This window comes from Vulpes lagopus, chromosome 17, assembly GCF_018345385.1.
Source record: "Vulpes lagopus strain Blue_001 chromosome 17, ASM1834538v1, whole genome shotgun sequence".
Classification (NCBI taxonomy): Eukaryota; Metazoa; Chordata; class Mammalia; order Carnivora; family Canidae; genus Vulpes; species Vulpes lagopus.
The window spans coordinates 26,081,776-26,105,708 of record NC_054840.1 but is presented as its reverse complement, the minus strand read 5'-3'; the positions used below and the strand labels follow the sequence as shown (position 1 = coordinate 26,105,708).

The 23,933-nt window shown below is 37.8% G+C and overlaps 1 protein-coding gene across 3 annotated transcripts in view; it reads right to left on the bottom strand.

Annotated features, from left to right (window-relative positions):
- MCCC1 (methylcrotonyl-CoA carboxylase subunit 1) overlaps positions 1 to 23,933 on the bottom strand; it is a 52,763-nt gene that overhangs the window by 13,932 nt on the left and 14,898 nt on the right. For all 3 annotated transcript variants that reach the window (XM_041731526.1, XM_041731527.1, XM_041731528.1), the window contains 7 exons: positions 22,528 to 22,639; positions 20,402 to 20,483; positions 12,906 to 13,033; positions 9,136 to 9,319; positions 6,726 to 6,835; positions 3,001 to 3,217; positions 1,244 to 1,330 (listed from right to left, as the gene is read on the bottom strand). In XM_041731526.1, the coding sequence (XP_041587460.1) occupies positions 1,244 to 1,330; positions 3,001 to 3,217; positions 6,726 to 6,835; positions 9,136 to 9,319; positions 12,906 to 13,033; positions 20,402 to 20,483; positions 22,528 to 22,639 (920 nt within the window). The remainder of the gene's footprint in view (positions 1 to 1,243; positions 1,331 to 3,000; positions 3,218 to 6,725; positions 6,836 to 9,135; positions 9,320 to 12,905; positions 13,034 to 20,401; positions 20,484 to 22,527; positions 22,640 to 23,933) is intronic.

Below are 23,933 nucleotides of genomic sequence, written 5' to 3'. Positions count from 1 at the left end.
AAGGGATTCTGATCCCTCTGGTACATTGTTCCAGCCACAAATTTATAAAAAATTTAAATTTTTTTGATGTTAGCCTCTCCTGGCTTCAATTACAATAAATCAGTCCCACCTTCAACCTACTCAAATTAGTTTGCAGTCAAAAATCAATCTTCCACTGGAAGAGTAAAAATAGCACAGAAGTCAAGGTTAGAAAGTCTAGATGTCAATGTCCCTAACCTTGAGTAAGTTACTTTACTTCTCTGCCTCAGTTTCATCGGCCATATATGGGTATGGTGGAGACTATACCTCATTCAATTATAGTGAAGATAATTTTTTTTAAGATTTTATTTATTCATTTGAGAGATAGAAAGCACGAGTGGGTACAGAAGGAGAGGGAGCAAGGAGCCCAATGGACATGGGGCTCGATCCCAGGACCCTGAGATCATGACCTGAGCCAAAGGCAGACACTTAACGGTCTGAGTCACCCAGGTGCCTCTATTATAATGAAGATAAAAATTTACAAGTGATCAGGCACTTAATAAATCATAGCTCCTTAGTAACCCACTTCTACCTGAAACACTACCTGAGTAGTGGGTAATCCTTCACCCTAGAGTAGCTTTGGATATTGATTTTCTCACTTAAAAGTAGTACATTCTTGCTGAAGAGAAAAACTGCAAAGCAAAGAAAGTACAAAGACAGCTGCGGGGGGGGTGGTTGTGTGTGTGTGACACAAATCACCTCAAATCCCACTCTCCAATGGTAACCTTACATCTTGGCATATTTCATTTTGCTGTATATATTTTATGACATATTTTCATTAGTCATTTTTCAAGTATTGACAAAATATAGAAAGGAAAAAGGAGAAAAATACCACTAATTAAACCACCTGAGCCAATCAATCCTTTCCTTCCAATGGTTAGGCTAGGGAGCTTAAAAATGTAATTGACTGGGATCCCTGGGTGGCACAGCGGTTTGGCGCCTGCCTTTGGCCCAGGGCGCGATCCTGGAGACCCGGGATCGAATCCCACGTCGGGCTCCCGGTGCATGGAGCCTGCTTCTCCCTCTGCCTGTGTCTCTGCCTCTTTCTCTCTCTCTCTCTCTGTGACTATCATAAAAAAAAAAATTAAAAAAAATAAATAAATAAAGACAGTTTAAAAAAAAAAATGTAATTGACTGATCTGTGGCTGGGGTGTATCCTTTTTTTCCAGGTGAATGTGATGTATTTCTATGAAGCATGCTCCTCTTTGAATAAAACATTACTTACTGTTTTTACCATCCCTCAGGGTAATGTTTCTGGTGTAAAAGATATTCAGTCTTCTTCCACTGCTGGATGCAAAAGGTGAGTACTGATCTAGAAAAAAATTAAGATTCAACAACAAATTTACAAACATCAAGCCTGACTTCATACCTTAAGAAAGAAAACATAAAACACCCGCCCTATGCTGGCAGCTCAAATGTGTCTTCTTTGTCCTTATTGCTTTAAATTTAACTTAGATACTTTCTTTACATCTCAGGAAATGTCATATGAAAAATTCTAGCTTCTCTGAAAAATCTGAGCATTTACAGCTTAAACTCTCTTCCTCTGGGGGCGTAAGCTGCACAGTGGTCTCCCCTTCTCAGGCAAATGCATTCCAGGTCACCAAAATCTCCACCACTCATTACTTTTCTTTCACCTTGCCTCTTTCTGCATCACTTGTCCCTCCCACAGGCTTGTGTGTTCATCCTCTGTTGGACTATATCCAGGAGCTACAGCATAGCTAAACTGAAGCGATTTATTCTGAAGCTCTTATGTGTGCCGGTTATAAATTGTAAAAAGGAAGGGGAGAGTAAGAGGATACTCGATTCTAACAATGCTATGTTCAGGGTTAGAAATACCGTGTGGGCCCATTTAGAGGCGTTTCATGTATTGTAAAAGGACAAAATGAGAATAGACTATACATCTCCTTAAGCTTTTGATATAACTTTCTTGAATGAATCTAGAAATGAAAGATCCTAATAATAAAATTATACACTAATCCTAATAATAATGAAAGAAATGGATTATTTTTTTTTCTGGTTTGCTCCAAAGGTCAGAGTTAGCCAGAAGTAAATAGTCTGAAGCAAGTTTGAGAGAGCTCAGATTTTGCTCAACTTGGAAGAACTTTTTAATGAAGAACTGATACCATAATAGGCTTGATGAATTCTCTGTATAAATTTCTAGCTTCCTGAGGTGTTAGGAAGAGGCTGAATAACAACTTAGTGGGAGTGCTGAAGCAGAGATGTCCGTGTGTGGCAACAGGGCTGAATCTCTGCCATAGTCCTGATTCTCCTATTTGAGGAAGTACCTTGGTTTCTATGTAGTCAGAAATTTGATCACAGAATGGAAAAGGAAAGGAGGAAGGAACTAACTCAATGATAAATCACAGGTAACCCAAGGGAACCCAAAAATCTCATGCTTTGTCTTTAGTCCCTAGGACCAAGGAAGTTGCCACTGGTGTAGAGGATACACTAAAGTAGGCCCTCGAGGAGCAGCGAGTTGAAAAAGCTTTGGAAGGAGTCAGCACAGGGTCTAGGAAGAATCAGTGTTAGGTTGAAAAAAGATCTCAACACTGTTTGGCAACTAGTTAAGTTGTACTGAATGGGTTAAAAAGTGTTTAAAGGCACATCCATGATATGTGAATCTACACTGCTTCATGCTAAAAACCACATTAGCAGAGGACGGTGTCAATTACTAGAGAAAAAAAGGGACACAAGTGGCATAAAGAAAAGCACCTTCAGGGGATCCCTGGGTGGCTCAGCGGTTTAGCGCCTGCCTTTGGCCCAGGGCGCGATCCTGGAGTCCCGGGATCAAGTCCCACATTGGGCTCCCGGCATGGAGCCTGCTTCTCCCTCCTCCTGTGTCTCTCTCTTTGTCTCTCTCTCTCTCTCTCTATGTCTATCATAAATAAATAAAATAAATAAATCTTAAAAAAAAAAAAGAAAAGCACCTTCAGTGATTATTCAGAGAATCCTAAGCAAAGGAAAGAGGACAGCATTCCATACCTTGTGACTGAATTTTGAGAGCATCAGACACAGCTTTCTCCTTGAAGATGAGACCCAGAGCTGCCTGGCATAAAAACTCCTTGGCTGTGGCCTTCTTACTGGGAAACAGCTCTTTGTGATGTTGAGCAATGAAATCAGTGTGCACATTGCCTGCTTCAAACTCTGGGTGGCCAGACAGGCTGAGGAGGAAGTCGATGTTGGTGTGCAGTCCGACGATCTAGGAAGAGAAAAAAACCCACATCCCCAGTGGATGGGGAAAACAACATATTCAGAAAATCATTTCTATGGCCTCTGCTCTCTGTCCTAAGTGTTTTCTATTATGGGCAACTCTCAAGGAAAATAAAAAAAACCTACATGGTGACAACAGGACAACTCATAGGAAAAACACAAAACCAAAAACCCACTTTACCATCACTATCTATCTGGACTTAATACTTAAAATTGTATTTTATGATACATTTTAAAATGCAATAAACTACATTTTGCTCTTTATGATAAAGAGAACATAGGGAGTGATGTTAGAATAGGTAGTATGGAGACATTTAACTGACTCAAGCTAGAAGAGTGATAAATCTTAATGAACTTAAATGAGATTTATTTGCAAGATATTGAAGACTTGCCACTCAGAATACTCCCACAAAATAGGAAGACTGCAAACAGGACAGGATTGCTGCACTGAGGATGGGACAGGATTAAATGACCTTAAAGGAACTTCCTTCTGACACTAAAATCCAAACTTTACACAATGATATAAAAGTGAAAAAGTATAAAATGAACCCACACCCACCCAATAAATGGGATCAAGGGTAAAACCAGCTATCTGAGCCTTGGGTTCATTCATTCATTTATCCAATCATTCATCTAATACCCATTTACTGAGCACCATTAGGTGCTAGGCCCTTATCCAAGTAATAGGGACACAACAAGAACAAAACCTCACAGGGCCTACATTCTAGGAACAGATAACAGACAATATTTATTAACAAATATCTAATATGCTATCAGGCCATATGAAGAAAAATAAGGCTGGTTAAGGGGAGACAGAAGAGCAAAGGGCCCTATTTTAAACAGGGTGACCTGGTTTCAAGCTACACTACAAAGCGGGAGTAATAAAAACATTATGGTACTGGAACAAAAATAGACACAAAGATCAACAGAACTGACAGCCCAGAAATAAACCCATGCTTATATGGTCAATTAATCTATTACAAAGGAGGTAAGAACATACAATGGGGAAAGGAACATCTGTTCAATAACTGGTGGTGGGCAAACAGGACAGCTACATGCTGAAGAATGAAGACCACTTTCTCACACCACACACAAAAATAAACTAAAAATGAATTACAGTCTTAAATGTGAGACCTGAAACCAAAAACCTCCTAAAGAAAACATAGGCAGTAATCTCTTGGAAGTCAGCCTTAGCAACATATTTATGGATATGTCTCCTCAGGCAAGGGAAACATAAGCAAAAATAAACTATTGGGACTACATCAAATTAAAAAACTTTTGCACAGTGAAGGAAACCATCAACAAAATGAAAAGGTAATGGGAGAAGATAGTTGCAAATGATATGTCCTGATAACGGGCTAATATCCAAAATATATAAAGAACTCCTACAACTCAACACCAAAAAACCTAATAATCCAATTAAAAAGCGGAGAGAACCAGGACAGATTTTTTTTTCCCCAAAAAAGGCATACAAATGGCTAACACACACATGAAAAGATGCTCACCATCACTCATCATCAAAGAAATGCAAATCAAAACCACAATGGGATATCACCTCACACCAGTCAGAACCGCCAGTATCAAAAAGATAAGAAGTAAGAAGTGTTGGTGAGGATGTGGAGAAAAGGCAACTCTTATGCCCCACTGGTAGGAAGATAAATGGGTACAGCCACTGTGGAAAATAGTATGGATGTTGCCCCCAAGTTAAAAACAGAAATATATGATCTAATAATTCCACTGCTATTTGCCCAAATGAAATGAAAACATGAATTAGAAAAGATATATGCACCCCTATGTTTATTGCAACACAATTTATAATAGTCAAGATATGGAAGCAACCTCAGTGTCTATCAATAGATGAAGGATAAAAAAGATGTGGTGTACACACATAAAGGAATACTACTCAGTCACAGCAAAGAATGAAATCTTGCCATTTGTAACAACATGGATGGACCTAGAGGGTATTATACTAAGTGAAATAAATCAAAGATGAATATCATATATTTTCACTTACATGTGCAATCTAAAACACAAAGCAAACACACAACAGAAACAGACTCATAAATAGAGAACTGGTGGTTGTTAGTGGAGAAGGAGGTGAGAAGATAAGGTAAATAGATAAATGGGATCGAGAGGCACAATTTTCCAGTCATAAAATAAGTTAAGTCACATGGATGAAAACTACAGATTATAATCAATAGTACTGTCATAACTTTGGTGACAGAGGATAGCTATACTTACTGTGGTGAGTCCTATGTAAATTATAGAATTGAATCACCCTGCTGTACACCTAAAACTAATAGAACATTAGATATCGACTATACTTCAATTAAAAAAACCCAAACAAACGGATGGGCAGCTGGGTGGCTCAGTAAGTCAAATGTCTGATCCTTGGTTTCGGTTCAGGTCATGATCTCAAGGTCGTGGGACTGAGCTCTGCGTCAGGGCTCCATGCTCAGTGAGGAGTCTGCTGGGGATTCTTTCTCTCCCTCTCTCTCTGTGCTCCCCCACCTGTGTGCACGTGTGTGTGCATGCATGTGCGTGTGTCCATGTACACATACGCCTGCTCTTTCTCTCTCAATAAATAAAATCTTTTTCTTTCCTTTTTTTTTTTTAAAGATTTTATTTATTTATTCATGAGAGACAAGAGAAAGAGAGGCAGAGACATAGGCAGAGAGAGAAGTAGGCGCCATGCAGGAAGCCTGATGTGGAACTTGATCCCGAGACCCCAGGATCATTTGAGCCTTGGGCCAAAGGCAGACACTTAACCGCTGAGCCACCGTCGTCCCAATAAATAAAATCTTTCAAAAAAAAAAAAAAAATGGAGCAGCCTGGGAAGAATTCAGAGGTGAGCAGGAGCTGAGGATGGTGAGGAGGGAGTCCTACAATAATGTGGGGAAAGAACATTCTGGAATAGAGAGTAGGAACACATGGCTCCATGCTGGGTGTGTCTAAGGAATGGCAAGGAGACCAGCGTGGCTGGAGCCATATAGATGAGAAGTTTGGTGAAATTAATGACATATAACACTTTGGACATCACGAGTTAATAAGAAATTCTTCTATGAAGCTACATCAGTGTGGTCTTGGTATATTACTACACCAAGGAAATGAATGTGCTACAAAAAAGCAACAAACTCTGTCAAATGGATAAAACTGAACATAAGTATTTTCCACTGGAGAAAATAAAAACCAGACTGCAGGCCACACTTGTACAGCTGGCCTTATCTACCAGGATGAATATGAATTTAATATCAGGTTTCACTGAAGTATAACACTGACTAACAGCTTTAGCCCTGCAATTTTTCTTTTCTAGCTAAAACAAGAAGTCATTAAACTCTATTCTGACCCATGGGAACATGCACTCAGTTTGTTCCTGACACCTGGGTAACTGGTGGCCATGAGCTGACAAAAACAAAGCCTCACCAGTCATTACAGACATACTTGGCTATGCAGAGACACAGATCATCTGGGTCCTAACACGGCCGTGGCTCACTCACATGGTACTGACGAAGGCTGTACCTCAGTTTCGTCAAGGCTGCCTGGCGATCTGTAGCCCATACAACCAGCTTCGCAATCATGGGGTCATAATGCACTGAAACTTCATCTCCTAAAATTGAAAAACCACAGTAACCACTCAAAGTCAAAACTCAAAGTGATAAAATATGACACACAAGACATTCTGCTGGGGCTTTATGCTCATTTCACACTTAATCTTTTGGAGCTCTTACATGATAGATATCATTATCACTGTTTTATTCATGAGGAACTGAGGCTCACAGAGGTTTAAAAACTTAGCACAAATCTGAGGAGAGTACGGCCATCCAAGGGCACCAGGCCCTACAACAGGCCGGCTTTCCCCGTCCTATCTTCTTCTGAACCTTCTTTTCCCTTCCCTCATTTTGGAAGTCTGTACAAACTGCCTCTACCCTCTCTTGTCACAACCATTTCTGCCCTTAGCATTTCCTTCCCTCCTCCCCTCAGTCTCCTCATCAGAAAAATATGGAGCATAATCCCATTATCCTGTAAGGTCCTTGGGAGGATTGATAATAAAAGGCCAAGTGCCATACCTGGCAGAACCAATAAATGAATAGCAGCCATCACTGCTACGACAGTCTTAGAGAACAAGAGTCTGAACCACGCAGCCCTGTAAGTTCAGAGCCATGCACATGAAGCCCAGTTGTAGGCCAGCCTGCGCCACCCAAAATGCTGGCTGGAATAATTTAAAACAAAAAAAATCTGAACCATGCACATCTCATGGTTCAAGGTTAGAAATGGTTCAAGTTAAGAGGACGTGGTGTGTTATAAAGAACACTATACCAGGATCTCTGTGTGATTTTTGGCAGGCCACTTGACCCCTCTGAATCCCAGGGTCTTTATCTATAAAAGCAAGGAGTTAAAGTACACCCCCTTATCCCTCATCCACCCACCTATCCACACCATCACTCACCAATGTGTACTGAACACCCTCTGGGCCCAGGACTGAGTAAGGTGCAGCAACTAGACCATGGAAGACACAGCCTCTCCCTTAAGAAACTTACAATATAATGGGAAAACTATACAAGGAGTAAAAAGTTACTGTAAAACAATATAATAAGCAAAGTGCCCGAGGAATACATAAGGAGCTTAAGGAACGCAGAAGGGGAGGGTTGGGGAAGCTTCTTGGAGTAGAAGAGATGTGAATCTAGGAGTCCTTCTCGGAATTATACCTGTTAACCTTTGAGTATCTTTATCAAATTACATCACAAGTTTTGCTCACCCTACAGATTCTTTCCTATCCACTGTGAGTGTTCTCTCTCTAAAATGTTCTGGTGTTAAGTTAAAAAAAACCCTACTGACTACTAAATCTTGCTGTGGTTTAGCCAGAGCTCTCAGAATTCTTCCAATTTGTCATCAAGAAGTCCTGACTCCTCATTTTGGCTTTCAAGACACTGCGATTTGCTCTCAACCTGTACCTCTAGCTGCATCTCCAACTGTTCACCATCCTGAACCCTTTTCTCTAGCTGCATGTGTTCTTACAGTTCTTCCAACACACCTGAGTTAAGCTCTTCTTTCTCCACTGTTCTGTGTGCTGTTCAATCTGCCTACTCAAATCTATTCCACACTTCCTCTTAGAAATGTGTCCTGACTGTACTGGCCTAACATAACCTCTAATCCTGAGAACTGCTTTTCGTCACTCACCATCTGGATAACTTCTCTGGCAACTAAAGTCAAGGTGGTAGTAGCTCGGAACATGGATTCTGGAGCCAGAGAGACTGGGTCTGACTCTTGGCTCCAAGGGTGAAGTGACCTTAGGTAAGTCAGCTAACTTCTCTGTGCCCTGGTTCCCTCATCTGGAAAATGGAGTGAAAATAACACCTACTCATAGAGTAGTTCTCACGGTTAAAGGAGTTCAGATAAAAAAGTCACCTAGAACAGTGTACACAGTACAGTTAATGCTGATTGTTATGACCATTGTTGTTAATCATACACTATGAGCACTCATATTTTTTATTTTTCTTTATTTCTTTTATTATTGTTTAGCTTACACTGAGTTTATATATTAATTCTCCAGCTTAACTTTAAGTCCCTTGAACGCAGAGGGTGTTGAGCACAGCAGGTATCAGCAACCTTAAATTACTCTTAGAACTAGGCAGAGTAAAAATATAAAATAGTACACACAAAATGTTTGTTATTTAGGTTTGAACAAATACTGCTACATCTCAACAAAGGGTGTATTGTTAAAGATTAGTAGCTATTTTTTAAAAATAACTATTCCCGAAAGAAAAATAAAGATTAATGAGAAATCAATTACATCCTTCATTCTAAAACATACTAAACATTTCCATAAGACAGGGAAAAGAACTGTCCAGAAATAATAACGCACTGAAAATTTAAAAAGACTGAGACTTTTCATTTATTTCACTTTACCTTGTCTCACTCCAGTTTCGATTCTAGTACAAAGGTCTCCCTGAGGGGTGGAGAGATGCACCAATGGCCCAGCCCCTGGCATGAAGTTATTGGCAGGATCTTCTGCATATATTCTAGCTTCAAAAGCATGGCCCTGCAGAGTTATTTCTTCCTGGCTCAAAGGAATCTTCTCTCCTGCTGCAATCTGGTAAAAGAAGAATATGTGCTTCTATGAAATTCCTCTTTTTAGTACAACTATGAGACTTGGGAAGTTGATGGTCTTGTCTTTTTCCATGGAAAATACACATTTGGGCTTTATAACAAGTCAAATAAAAACTATTATTTCATCCACCTCCCCGAGTTTGGGGCAAAAGCAAAAATAGATTACAAAAACAGATGCAGCTTGGAAATAATGTATTACAAGGGTTTCTAGAGTTCTTTAAGCAGAGAAAGCAGGTGAAGACTAAATTATAAAGATCAGTGTTTTTTCAATGTAATTACAACTAAAATTTCTTACTGGCAAGATAATCTGTTTTCATTTAAAACATCAGTCAGTGCTCAGTTATCAAATCAATCTTTTTTAATAGTAAATTATTTGTTGGTGTTTAGGACTACACTCACAGGTACTTGAATGTATAAAGCATTTCTCACCTTTTGAGCTCTGGATATACCATACCTTATCCTCCTTGGAACATTTATTCCAATCTTATTTTCTGGTTAACTGCTTATTCTCTAGACCTTAGCTCAAAATAATCACGTCATTAGGGAAGCTTTCCTACCCTGGCTCAGTTAAGTTTGCATATTGCAAACCTGTGGCATTTGCCATCTTTGTTAGCCTTTTACTTTTTTTTAAGATTTTATTTTTTTATTCATGAGACCCAGAGAGAGAGAGAGAGAGAGAGAACGCTAGAGATACAGGCAGAGTTCAGAGAAGCAGGCTCCATGCAGGGAGCCCGACATGGGACTTGATCCCGTGTCTCCAAGATCAGGCCCTGGGCTGAAGGCGGCACTAAACTGCTGAGCCACCCGGGCTGCCCTAGCCTTTTTTTTTTTTTTTAAAGTTTATTTAAGTAATCTCTACACCTAGTGTGGGACTCAAACTCACCACTTCAAGATCAAGAGTCACATGCTCTATCAACTGAGCTAGACAGGCTCCCCCATCTTTGTCATCCTCATCACCATCATCACATGATGGTTTTTCAATTTTGTTATGTTAATGCATATTGCATGATACCAGATTATAAGCAGGATGATCATCATTTTATCATTACTACAATTACATTATTTTGACTATTATGTACCAATACAACAATTCTCTCTCTCCAACTAGTATAATTTGGAAAAGGCTAATGGAGGACATGCTGTCACTTTCTCTACTTTCTCTAGTTTTCCTCCAGGATGAGAAAAGGACAAACTGAGAAAGCAAAAGATATAGGGGGAAAAAACTGAGTAATTTAGCACCACTTGGAACTAAATAGGTAAGCATGAAACAGAGGTAAAGAGTTTATCTCTTTAAATCTGTAGATAAGAAAAATCAGGAACCAGAGCAGTTAAGAATGAAAGGAAAATGGGACCACATTGAATGCTTTTATGACACGGTGTTTTGAACCACAGACTCTGCAGCCCTATTGCCTTGGCCCAAATTCTGTCTCTATACTTACTCTGTTCTGGGCATGTTTTTTAACCTCTTAATGGTTCAGAGAAAAGTGCATGTAGTAGGTACTACATAAGCATTAGCTATTGTCATTTCATTCTTATCCTTTATAATGAAATACTTTTTAATGTTTTAATAAAGAATTTTATTTGTCTTAATAGAAACCTGGAAAAGAATGACCACATGTCCATATTTCAAGATGTGATCTAATTTCTGACTACAGAGCCCCATTTCAAACTGGCTTATCTTTGCCTATCTATTTTCCTTTCAGGTTGGTTTCTATCTGAGCTCAGAAGAGACAGGCCCCAACCATGCCTCTGGATACTTGGAAATCTGTGCCATATGAGTTCTCTTAGGCTTAGACATTGACTCTTTGGAACTCCTGGACCTTGGATATATTCCCCAGCTTCCTCTGGACATGGGTACCACCTGTGTCTGCAGCCTAAATGCCCACATCACTGCAATCTCATTCTAGGGAGGCTTTGACTCCAGAGGCTGGTCCTGGAGCTTGAACTCTTGACCCATCAAATGGCAAGCCCTCTTGTTTTACCTCTGCCTGGAAGCCAGGATCCAAAGTGCCTTCAACATTATAAATGAGGTCTAGTGGTATCCATAAGTTCTAGAATCCCTTCCCAGATAAGAAAAGCCTACTTCTCTTTTTAAAGGCCTTTAAAGCTCTTGCAATTTCTTGAGATGCAGAAAAAAAGTCTACTGGTTCCCCTTATGTCCAAAAGCTTTCCCTTCCCTAGAAATCCTTTATCTGTCATGATTTCAAAATTCTAGACTCCCAGGGTACCTAAGTGGCCCAGTCAGTTAAGCATCTGACTCTTGGTTTCTGCTCAAGTCAAGATCTCGTGGTCGTGAGATTGAGCCCTTGCATCGGGCTTTGCACTCAGCGTGGAGTCACTTGAGACTCTTTCTCCCTCTCTCTCTGCCCCTCTCTCCCTGCCTCTAAAAATAAATAAATCTTAAAAAGAAAAATTATGGACTCTCAATTACTGCTTCAGAAAAAAAAATTCCCCCTTTCCTTGAATTCTGGAAACAGAAGCACTCTTTCCAAAACTTTCTAAATCCGCTACAATTTTCCCATTACTTACTAACACTTACTAGCCTGATGTGCCTGGTTTTCATTAGCTCCCAAGGCTATAGAGGCCCCAAAGAATCTTATGGCTCAATTAAAACCACCAATCATCCCCAAGGAACCAGCAAAAGGAGCATCATATTATTGTCCATAGAAGTTCTGGAAAGACAAAATTATCAAAATAATAGTCAAGACTTTAGCATCATAACATGAAAAAAAATTTAGATTCAGAATATATAAAGAACCAAGAATTCTACAGAGAATATAGTGCTTAAACACTTAAATATAAAAGTATTTATGGTACATAAAAACATTTTTTATATTAAAAAGGCTGTAAAATCAATTGTTTTCAATAATAAGAGTAAAACAGATTTAGTTATTATCCATATTCCTTTAAGAATATGCTTTGAGGAATCATAGTCTAGGCCAGTGCTTCTCAAACTATTTATAACAAAGAAACAATTATAGACATACTTTTGTAACATACAGTAGACATGTCACAAAAATGCTGTAAAAATTTCTAAACACTTATTCTGAAAGGGCTATACTTATCCTACCACAGGCCAACAACAGTGTGTAAGTCAGCACTTGCATTTGGTTCACTCTAGTAGTCTAGACCGTTACCTTGGCTCTTCATTCCCAACTCTTCCTTAGCTCATTTCACTGGGGCTAGCATCTGTCTTGCCTCTAAAAGCAAAGGATGGCCCAGCACAGAATACTGTGGCCTTCAGGTAGAGTACAAGGCTTTGGTGTTGAGATAATGTGGTCACAAGACAACCTCAGTGGCAGCAGCTCACCAGCACCTTGCCTTAGGCTATCCTATGTCTAAGAGAAATAATGGTAAGTGACAGGTTAGATATCTGAGTCCATAAAGTGACAATAATGTCACAGCAACAAATGAAATATCTTTAACCTCCTATTTTCCTGTCCTCATGATAAAGGAGCCAGAATTGAACCAGCCAGAATTGAACCCTTGTCCAAAGTGACACCTTCTTTTAGGAGGCTAGCAGGTGACATATTCTCAAGACTGATCTTTAACAGAAAAAATAGTCCCACCCTAAGCTGCCACTCCACCAAGTCAGTTCCTGTGATCATCTCAGTAATAGGATGTTCCACTTGCAGTCTTGTATTCATTTCCATGAAGTAGAAATTGTGCTTTGAGTCCATAATAAACTCGACAGTTCCTAAAAGATAAAAAACAACAGTCATATTTCAATAGCATATAATCAATCAGTAGAAATAAAAATCTTCAAAAAAAAAAGAAATAAAAATCTTCCATGATGTATCACATCAATTTTTATTTTTTAATTTTTTAAATTAATGTTTAAAAATTTTTTATTTTATTTAAATTCAATTAATTAACATATAGTGTATTATTGACTTCAGAGGTAAAGGTCAGTGATTCATCAGTTGCATATAACACCCAGTGCTAGCACAGCACGTGCACTCCTTAATGCCCATCACCAGTTACCCCATTCCTCTACTCCCACCCACCAGCAACCCTCAGTTTGTTTCCTAGAGTTGAGTCTCTTATGAGTCTTTTATTAAGAGTCTCCTGAAATTAGAGAGTCAAATCACATCAACATTTAATGCTGCCTTCATTCAATGGTAAACATTTTGCATTTTGTGAGGAAAATATCTCACATTTTGCAGCAGTAAATGATTCTTTATTAAAAAATAGGGAGCCACATGAAATCTCGCAATAGAAAAGCATGCTTCGGTTTTGAGCAAATAGTAAGCCCAAGTTATGAGTAGTGTCAGCTGTTGCAGCAATGAGAACATGGTTGGGCCATGTGTTTTGGCTTCAGGGCACAAAGACCCCTGGAACTTCACGTTCTCACATTCCATCTCACTCTAATCCAGTAGAAAAAATACAACATTTTTTCCTCCTGATTGTTGGAGGTTTCCTTTAAAAGTCCTTTTGCTGGTGACCCACTAGAAGATTGCTTAGCAACCAAATCTTCATCTTTCCCAATTTTATTAAGGTATAATTTCATATAATAAAATTTATCTGTTTTAGGTGTAGGGAAGTATCCTGAGTTTCAGAAATTGAATACAGTGATAAAACCACTACTACCACCACGAAAATGCAAAATATTTCTATTATCCAAAATGTTCCCTTGTTCTCCTTTGCAGTCAGTCCCTTCCCCAGGTCACTGGCCTCCAGGCAACCATAGTTTTTTCTAGTATGTTACATAAATGAAATCATATACTATGCAGTGTTCCGTGTTTGAGTTTTGTTTCACTTAGCTGAAAGTTAGTTCCATATAACTTAAGACTGTTTTTCAAATTGTGGGTCATAACCCATTAGTGGCTTGTAAAAATTCAGTGAAGACTTCCAGTTTCTGGCCCATAAGAAACTAAGAAGTCACCATTCTACCCTGACAAGAGTAAAAAGTCAAATAAACTGAAAAATCAACAATTTTTCTCAGATCCATTGGAGATATGAGGTCACAGGGCAAACTGCTGTACCACCACCACCACCACCACCACCACCCCTGTCCCAATTAAGAGAGACAGACAGGCAAATAGAAAGTCACAACTTACTGGAACAGAGACCCATGAACAAAACTTCTTAGGGAACAAGTACCAGACAGAAAAACCAGGTTACAACTAATATGTTGCTAGATGCTCAGTGTGGAAAACTGTGAGCATTATAAACTCCAAGGACAGCCTCCTCAAACTTTTGTGTTTACCTCCAGAAGCTCTAATAGGTCCTTAAAATGAATACTGGAAAAAAATCCCCTTGAGTCTTTAGCAGTGAAAGGAGAAAAGGAACCATTTGAAGTAAACCAAGTTCTGTTCTTTTTTTTTTTTTTAAAGTTTTTATTTATTTATTCATGAGAGACAAAAGAGAGAGAGAGAGAGAGAGGCAGAGACACAGACAGCAGGAGAAGCAGGCTCCACATAGGGAGCCCAAAATGGGACTCGATCCCGGGTCTCCAGGATCATGCCCTGGGCCAAAGGCGGCACTAAACCGCTGAGCCACCCGGGCTACCACCAAAGTTCTGTTCTAAACAAGATTTGTCCATATTTTACTAAAGTCTAAACTACGAGGGTTTCATTAGAGCCTAATTAACATAACTGGAGGAAGGGAAATACACAACTCCAGCCACCCTGTCCCCCATAAGTGAATAAATCAGTGAATAAGCAAAAAACAAACTGAGATGCACTGGTGAAATTCACAGTTCACGGCACAAGCTCACCAAAAAATGTAGACATAATCATACAACTACAAAACACTTCACCTTCCCCATACCTAACCACCACATGACTAAAGACCTCTTTACCATGGTTCTTTGAACCTGGTACCTAAGGTCTGGCTATTAAGAAAAAAAATCACAAGGCATAAGAGGCAATAAACACAGTTTATTAAATAAACTGAATAAACATCAGAACCTGACTCAGATATGACAGAAATGTTGGAATAATCAGACCAAGAACTTAAAAACATTTTGATTAGTACACTAAGAGCTTTAATGGAAAAACTAGACACATGCAAGAACCCACATGGATAATATAAATAGAAACATAGAAATTCAAAGAAATGATTTCAAAGAATCAAAAGGAAATGCTAGAGATCAAAGCACTGTGATAGAAATGAAGAATGCCTTTGTTTGGCTCATTGGTAGACAGGACACAGTTAAGGCAAGAATCTCTGAGCTTGAGGATATGACAACAGAAACTTCCAAAACTAAAAGCAAAGACAGACAGACTGAAAAAAAAAACAAAGCAAAATATCCAAGAACTGTGGACAACTAGAAAAGGTGTAACATATGCATAAACAAACAAAAAAACAAAAATTGAGAGAATTTATTGGCAGTAGATCTACCTTGCAAGAAATGTTAAAAGAAGTTCTTTAGAGAGGAGGACAATGACATAGGTCAATACTTCAAAAAGACATAACCTTAACGGGTATATACCTAAGAAGAGAGTGTCAGAATACATGGAATAAAAACTGAAAACTGCAAATAGATGAATCCATTAAAACAGCTGGAGATTTTAACACCCCTCTATCAGAAATGGACAAATCTAGCAGGCAGATAAGTAAGGACATAGTTGAACTCAATAGCATCATCAATAAATTGGATATACTCAATGTCTATAGACTACTTTATCCAACAATACTGGATTACATATTCTCAAATTCACATGGAACATTCACCAAGACAGACCATATTCAGAGTCACAGAAAAGACCTTAACAAATTTGAAAGAATACATATCATAAAATGTTTGCCAAGACCACAATTTTTTTTTCAGGACCACAATTAAATTAAAAATCAATTGAACCAGAAATCAGTAACAAAAAGATAGCTGGGAAAAAAATCCCCAAATACTTGCAGTCTAAATAACACAGTACCAAGTAACACATAAGACAAAGAAGAAATCCCAAGTGAAGTTTAAAAATACTTTAAAAACTAAATGAAAATAGAAATACAACTTTTCAAAATTTGTGGGATGCCCTGAAAGCAATGCTTGGAGGGAAAAGGGAAATTTATAGCACTTACTCCATATATTTGAAGAGAAGAAAGATCTAAAATTAAGCTTCCATTTTAGGAAACTAGAAAAAGAACAGCAAATTAATTCCAAAGTAAGCAAGAAAGAAGAAATAATAAAGTAGAAATCTATAGAGAAAACAAATAAAAAGAGAAATTGGTTTTTTGAAAAGATCAGTAACATACATAAGCCTCTAGTCAAGTTAAGAAAAAAAAGAGAGAAGAGACAAGTTATTAATATCAGAAATGAAAGAACAGAAATCACTATGGCTCTTATGGTTAATAGATATTAAAAGCATATTATGAACAACTCTATGCCCATAAATTTGATAACCTGGATGAAACAGACCAACTCCTTGAAAGACACAATCTGCCAAAAGTCACACAAGAGAAAATCACTCCGAAACAATCTGAATAGGCCTATATCTACTAAGGAAGTTGAAATAATCATTAATAACTTCCAAAACCTCCAAAATAGAGGTTCACTGGTGAGTTCTACCAAACACTGAGAGTAGAATTTATATCAATTTGCTATAATCTCTTTGAGAACATAGAAGACAGACTGTTTCTTAACTCATTTTATGAGACCAGCATTACCTTAATACTAAAACCAGAGAAAGATATTACAAAAAAACTAAACTACAAATCAATATCTCTTATGAACATGGATGCAATAATCCTCAACAAAAATGTTAGCAAAGCAAAAATAACAATGTATAAAAATAAGCATATACCATGACCAAGTGGGATTTATCCCAGGTATGCAAGGCTGGTTCAACATTTGAAAATCAATTAATGTAATCCATCACATCAACAAGCTAAAGAATAACCATATGACTGTAATAATAGATGCAGAACAACACCAGATAAAATTCAATACCTAATTATAATAAAAACTCTCAACAAATTAGGAATACAAAGGAACTTCCTAATTTGATAAAGGAGATTTACAAAAACACATAGCTAACATTGTATTTAATGGTGAGAAACTAGAAGATTTCACACCAAGATAAGAAATAAAGGAAGGACATCCACTCTCACCACTCCTTTTCAACATTATACTGGAAGCCCTAGAAATGCAAGAAGACAAGAAAAGGAAAAGGTATAGAGATTGGGAAGGAAGAAATGAAACTGTCTCATCACAGATGACTTGTCTATGTAGAAAAATCCAAAAGAATTAACCAAAAAAACCTTCGGAACTAATAAATGATCATAATAAGCTTGCAGGATATATGGGACGCCTGGGTGGCTCAGTGGTTAAGCGTCTGCCTTTGGCTCAGGACATGATCCTGGAGTCCTGGAATCGAGTCCCACATCAGGCTCCCTGCATGGAGCCTAATTTTGCCTCTCCCTTTGTCTCTGCCTCTCATGAAAAAATAAATAAAATCTTAAAAAAAAAAAAGGTTAATATACAAAAGTCAACTGTTTTCCTATATACCTATGATGAATAAGTAGAATTTGAAGTTAAAAACACAATACCATCTATACAAGCACCTCCAAAATGAAATAGGTATAAATCTAACAAAAGATGTATAAGATCCATATGAGGAAATTACAAAACTGATAAAAGAAGTCAAGGAAGAACAAAATGGAGAGATATTCCATGTTCATGGATAGGAAGACTCAACATTGTCAAGATGTGAGTTCTCCCAACTTACTGTATAGAGACAACACAATTCCAATTAAAATCCCAGCAAGTTATTTTGTGAATATCAAAAAACTGATTCTAGTGTTTTATAGGGAGAGGCAAAAGAGTCAGAATAGGCAATTCAATATTGAAGGAGAATTACAAAGTTGGAGGACGGACACTATCTGAGTTCAAGATTTACTATAAAGCTACAGTATTCAAAATACTGAAATACTGGAGAAAGAACAAATAGACCAATGGAAGAGAGCAGGTAGTCCAGAAATAGTCCCATATAAATATAGCCAATTGATCTCTGACAAAGGAGCAAAGGCAATACAATGGAGCCAAGACAATTGATCTCTGACAAAGGAACAAAGGCAATACATTGGAGCCAAGACAGTCTTTTCAAAAAATGGTGCTAGAATAACTCTATGTCTACACACATACACACACACAATCTACACACAGATCTTACACTCTCAGAAAAATTAACTTAAAAGGGACCATAGACCAAATTTGGAACATAAAACTATAAAATTCCTAGAAGATAGCAGGAGAAAATCTACATGACCTTGAGTATGGTAATGCCTTTTTAGATACAACAAGAAAGCATACAAAATTATGCCAACAACAAAGGCATAATTCATTAAATAATTGATAAGGCAGGCTTAACTACATTTAAAAAACTTATGCTCTGCAAAAGATAATGTCAAGAGAATGAGAAGACAAACCACAGATTGTGAGAAAATATTTGCAAAAGATACCTCTGGTAAAGGACTATGGTCCAAAATGTACTAAAAATTCTTAAAACTCAATAACAAGAAAAAGCAAACACACCAATTTAAAAAGTGGGCAAAACACCTGAACAGACCTCACTAAAGAAGAAACACAGATGGTAAGTAAGCATATGAGAAGATGCTCCACTCATCATATTAAGGAAATGCAAATTAAAATGAGATACCACTGCACACCTATTAGAATGGAACATGGATAATACCAAATGCTAGTGAAGATATAAAGCAACAGGAAGTCTCATACATTGCTGGTGGAAATGCAAAATGTTACAGTCACTCTGGAAGAAAGTTTGGCAGTTTCTTACAAAACTAAGCATACTCTTGCCATATGATCCAGTGATCAATTTCTTGGTGTTTACATAAATAAATTGAAACTATGTCCACAGAGAACTCTGCACACAGATTTTTATAATAGTTTTGTTTGTAACTGCCAAACCTAGAAAGCAATCAAGATGTCCTTCAGTAGGTGACCAGATAAATTGTGGTACATCTAGGAAATGGAGTACACTATTCAACGCTAAACAGAAATGATCAAGCCATGAGAGAACATGGAGGAAGCTTAAATGCATATTACTAAGTGAAAGAAGCCAATCTGAAAAGTCTACAAACTGTATGAAAAGGCAGAACTATGGAGGCAACAGAAAGATCAGTGACTGTCAGGAGTTAAAGACAGGAAGGGAAAAGAGCAGAGCACAGAGGATATTTAGGGCACTGAAAGGACTCTGGGAGCACCTGGGTGGCTTAATCAGTTGGGTGTCTGCCTTCTGCTCAGTCATGATCCTCAACAATCTGGCCTGCATTGAGCTCCCTGCTCACAGAGAATCTGCTTCTCCCTCTGACTCCCCCGCTACCTTCTCGTGCTCACCTTCTCTCTTAAGTAAATAAAATCTTTAAAAAAGTACTCATATGATACAATGGTGGATTCATGTCATTATACATTTCTCTAAATGTATACTGTGCAACAATGTCAGTAGTACGTACAATATCAAGAGTGAACCCTAATGTAAACGATAGATTATGGGTGATAAGGATGTATCACTGCAGGTTTGCTGATTGTAACAAATGAACCCCTCTGGTCTGGAATGCTGATAGTTGGGGAGGCTGTGCAAGTGTGGGGATAGGCAATATGGGAACTCTCTGTACTTTCTGCTCCATGGTTTATTTTATTTTATTTATTTATTTTTTTAAAGACTTTATTTATTTATTCATAGAGATGCGGGGGCGGGAGGGGCAGAGAGAGAAGCAGGCTCCACGCAGAGAGCCCGACGTGGAACTTGATCCAGGGTCTCCAGGATCACGCCCTGGGCTGCAGACGGCCCTAAACCGCTGTGCCACCGGGGCTGCCCTCCATGGTTTATTTTAGATAATATGGTTTTATTTTAAAATGGGATAGAAAATATCAAATAGCATTACACATAACTAGGGTTAAGTACTGTTTAGTGATTTTTTTTCCCCCAAATATGTATAGAGACATAAATACTTATGTGAATATACTGGGTCTCAAAATGTATTTCTTAATGTGGATATAATTGGTTTGAAAGCCAGTGATTTAAAAGTTGTATATTTCTTTTGCCTTCTGAACATAAATAAATGATTATTTCTTTTCCTCTATACAAAGTAAATCTTAGCATACCTGCTCCAACATAATTTACAGCTTTAGCAGCTCTGACTGCAGCTTCTCCAAGCTTCTTTCTTACATCAGGTTTAATGCCAGGCTATGAAAAATATTCAAAATAAATTTCCATTAGCACTTTGCCCTACTACCAATTTCCCTTAACATCTGATACTGAAAAAAAAAAAAAAAAAAAAAAAAAAAAAACATCTGATACTGCATTTCTAGATATCAAATAGTACCTTAAAGGGAAAGGATAAACAGCTAATGCTACACATTTCATCAAGAAATATGTCCTATACCACAGTCAACTGTCCCTAAGCCAAAGTTTAATGGTTCTGTTAGTAATTTCTATAAACTGTAGATATTATTCAGCATAATGATCTATCTCCTTTGTACCTAAATAAGAATTTTCAGGACTATATGTCCAATTATATGTATCAATATGAAAATTTTGAATGATTCCTATTTTGTTTAAAGATGGTAGAGCAATCTGCGCCATGTGTCCAATGTGTCCATGTTATTCCAATGTGTCTTGGAATAATGGTAAACCTTAAGATTCCAAGTTAATAAGAAAGGTTCATTAAAAGAAAAGTAGATTAAAAAGTAGGAAAAGGTTTTCTAGCATTTTAAAACAGTGCCCTATAGACATATATTTACATAATCATTGCTTCAAATTAAGGCTTTACTGAAACTACTGTTGATATTTACTTTGAACAATATAATTTACTCTGTAACAGAAATTAAAATTTGAATAGATGAGAACTGATTAGCCAGAAACCTCAGATACTTGACTTTTTAGAAGTACCTACTGAAAAAAAAGAAAAAAAGTACAAAACCCCAGACAAGAAAGAAGCCTATGGCAGTAGTAGGCTCAAAAGAAATATAAATCCAGGGATGCCTGGGTGTCTCAGCGGTTTAGTGCCTGCCTTCGGCCCAGGGCGTGATCCTGGAGTCCCAGATCGAGTCCCACGTCAGGCTCCTTGCATGGAGCCTGCTTCTCCCTCTGCCTGTGTCTCTGCCTCTCTTTCTCTCTCTGTCTCTCATGAATAAATAAATAAAATCCTTAATAAAAAAGAAAGAAATGTAAATCTAAAAAGAGGTAATTACAGGAGTAAGACTTGACCTAAAGGACAACCTAACCAATCAACGTAGACCCAAAGAGATGTAAACAATTTATTTCAAGGGGGCAAACATTGCCAAATATGAGCAAATCTCTCTCCTCTACAATAAACCTCTATGGCAGGAAGATGACTAATATATTTGAGGGATACCTGAAATAGTTAAAATAAAAGAATCTTTATAAAAAATACATTCAACAATCAGGCTAATGCATTCCTCAAATATTCCCATTAAGTACAATTTAAAATCTACATGGAAATATTATACAATTGCTCACTCCATCTTGTTCACTCCAGATCTTGTTCAATTTACAGTGGGCTTATGTCCAGATAAACCCATCATAAGTTGAAAATATTGGTAGTTGAAAATGCATTTAAATACATGTAACCTACTAAACCTAACTTAGCCTAGTCTACCTCACATGTGCTCAGAACATTTACATTAGCCTACAATTGGGCAGAGTCCTATAATAATATAAGGGCTGAATATCTCACATAATTTGTTGAATACTGAGTTCAGAGAGTGTAAGAACACATACTGTTAAGAATGATTTTAAGCGTATCAGTTGTTTACCCTCCAGACTATGTGGCTAACTGGGAGCTGGGGTCACAGCTGCTGCCCAGGAGAGTATCATACCATTTATAGAGCCCAGGAAAAGATCAAAATTCAAAATTCGAAGTATTTCTATTATGTATCACTTTTACACCACCATAAAGCCAATAAATTCTAAGTTGAACCATCATGAAGTCAGGGACAGCCTGTACTTGGATCAGAGTAGATTTTCCTAGATATCATCCAGAAGGATCATGGCCCGATTGTGCCCTTAGCATGGTAACTTGAGAATACCAAGCCCCTCCTCATTCCCAAGGCTCCAGTGGGGCTTTATCATTATATTACTACTGGGAAGCAGTTATTCAGCAGGACTTTGGAGGAGACACTAACTTCACAGATTTCTGATTTGAAAATAAGAGTGATTTCGGTTTACCCTATAGAAAAGCTTGCAAATTTCATTACAAGGTCCTTACCCCTGGGGCTTCCTCAATGATCTTCTGATGTCTCCTCTGTACACTACAGTCTCTTTCAAACAAGTACACAGCGTTGCCATGATAGTCACCAAACACCTGGACTTCTACATGCCTATTTAAAAACCCAATGAAAAAGTTTCCATTTGTAGAATAAACATTCTAGAAAAAAAACCTACATATATGAAGTGACTAGGAAATAAGACATAGGAGACTATACTTATGACCTCAGAGGAGGGGCAAGTCACAAGTACAAATGAGCAAGGAAAACACGGATAAATCTCACACCAAAATTACAAATTACAGTCACATTTCATGTATTCTTGAAAAGCCAATGAAAACTTTTTTATGATCAGAGGATTTTTATTTGATTTTTTATTATTTTCTTGATGATTTATTCATTTACTTTTGAAAGCAAGAGTGCAAGAGAAAGAAACAGCAAGTAGAGGGTGGGGCAGAGGGAGAGAGAGAATCTCAATCTCCCGGCTGAGCATGGAGCCCAACATGAGCTCAATCCCAGGACCCTGAAATCATGACCTGAGCTGAAATCAAGAGTTGGCTGCTTCATCGACTGAGCCACCCAGGTGCCCCATGATCAGGGCAGTTTTAAAAATCATCCTTAGGGTCAGCTTTTATAAACTAAGGCAGACTAAAAATTACAATGGCTTATCCATAAGAAGGTTAAGAAATAAATTCATATGGATCATTAATTTTTTAAAAAATATTACTAATATTATATCATAAAAAGTCATTTTAATGTTGAATGTAACAGAGTAAAATTATGAGAAATAATATTAAGAGTAAATCCACATAACACTTAGGAAAATAAGGGTAAACAAACCATGTGGTGAACATGAAAGCATTCTTCTTGGTAGGTTTATTCTGATATGTTCACTCTGTAGTTCACCTCACATATTCACCACTATGATGTAGAAATGAGTGACCAGCAAAAGTTTTTTCCGTTGATTTTTAAAAAATAAAAATTGTCAAAAGACAAAATAATAATAACGTGGGACTGTGAGGGGTTTTTCACTATCAAGCTAGTCCATACTCAGACTCCAGTAATTTATCATAATCCCCAGAGAAGTGTTCCTGTCAGTTTATGGCACCAGCGGCTTCTGCCACAGGCGAGCAGATCCCAGCTATGATTCACTGTGTACACATGCTGTTCGGATTTCAGGGTCATGGTTTGCCCTGCAGGCCCCATTCTCTAATAGGTCTAAAAATTCACTGACTTTCATTTTGCTCTGATTTTTACTTACTTTTCTGGATGTGAGTGACAACTTCCTAGCTCTTTGCATCTTGGAACTAAGTGGTTTGTTTTTCAAATTCCAATTGTAAAATCACTTTCACTGACACTCCCTTACCTGTTAGCTCTCCAGGGAAGGAGACAGAAGAACAGGAATTCT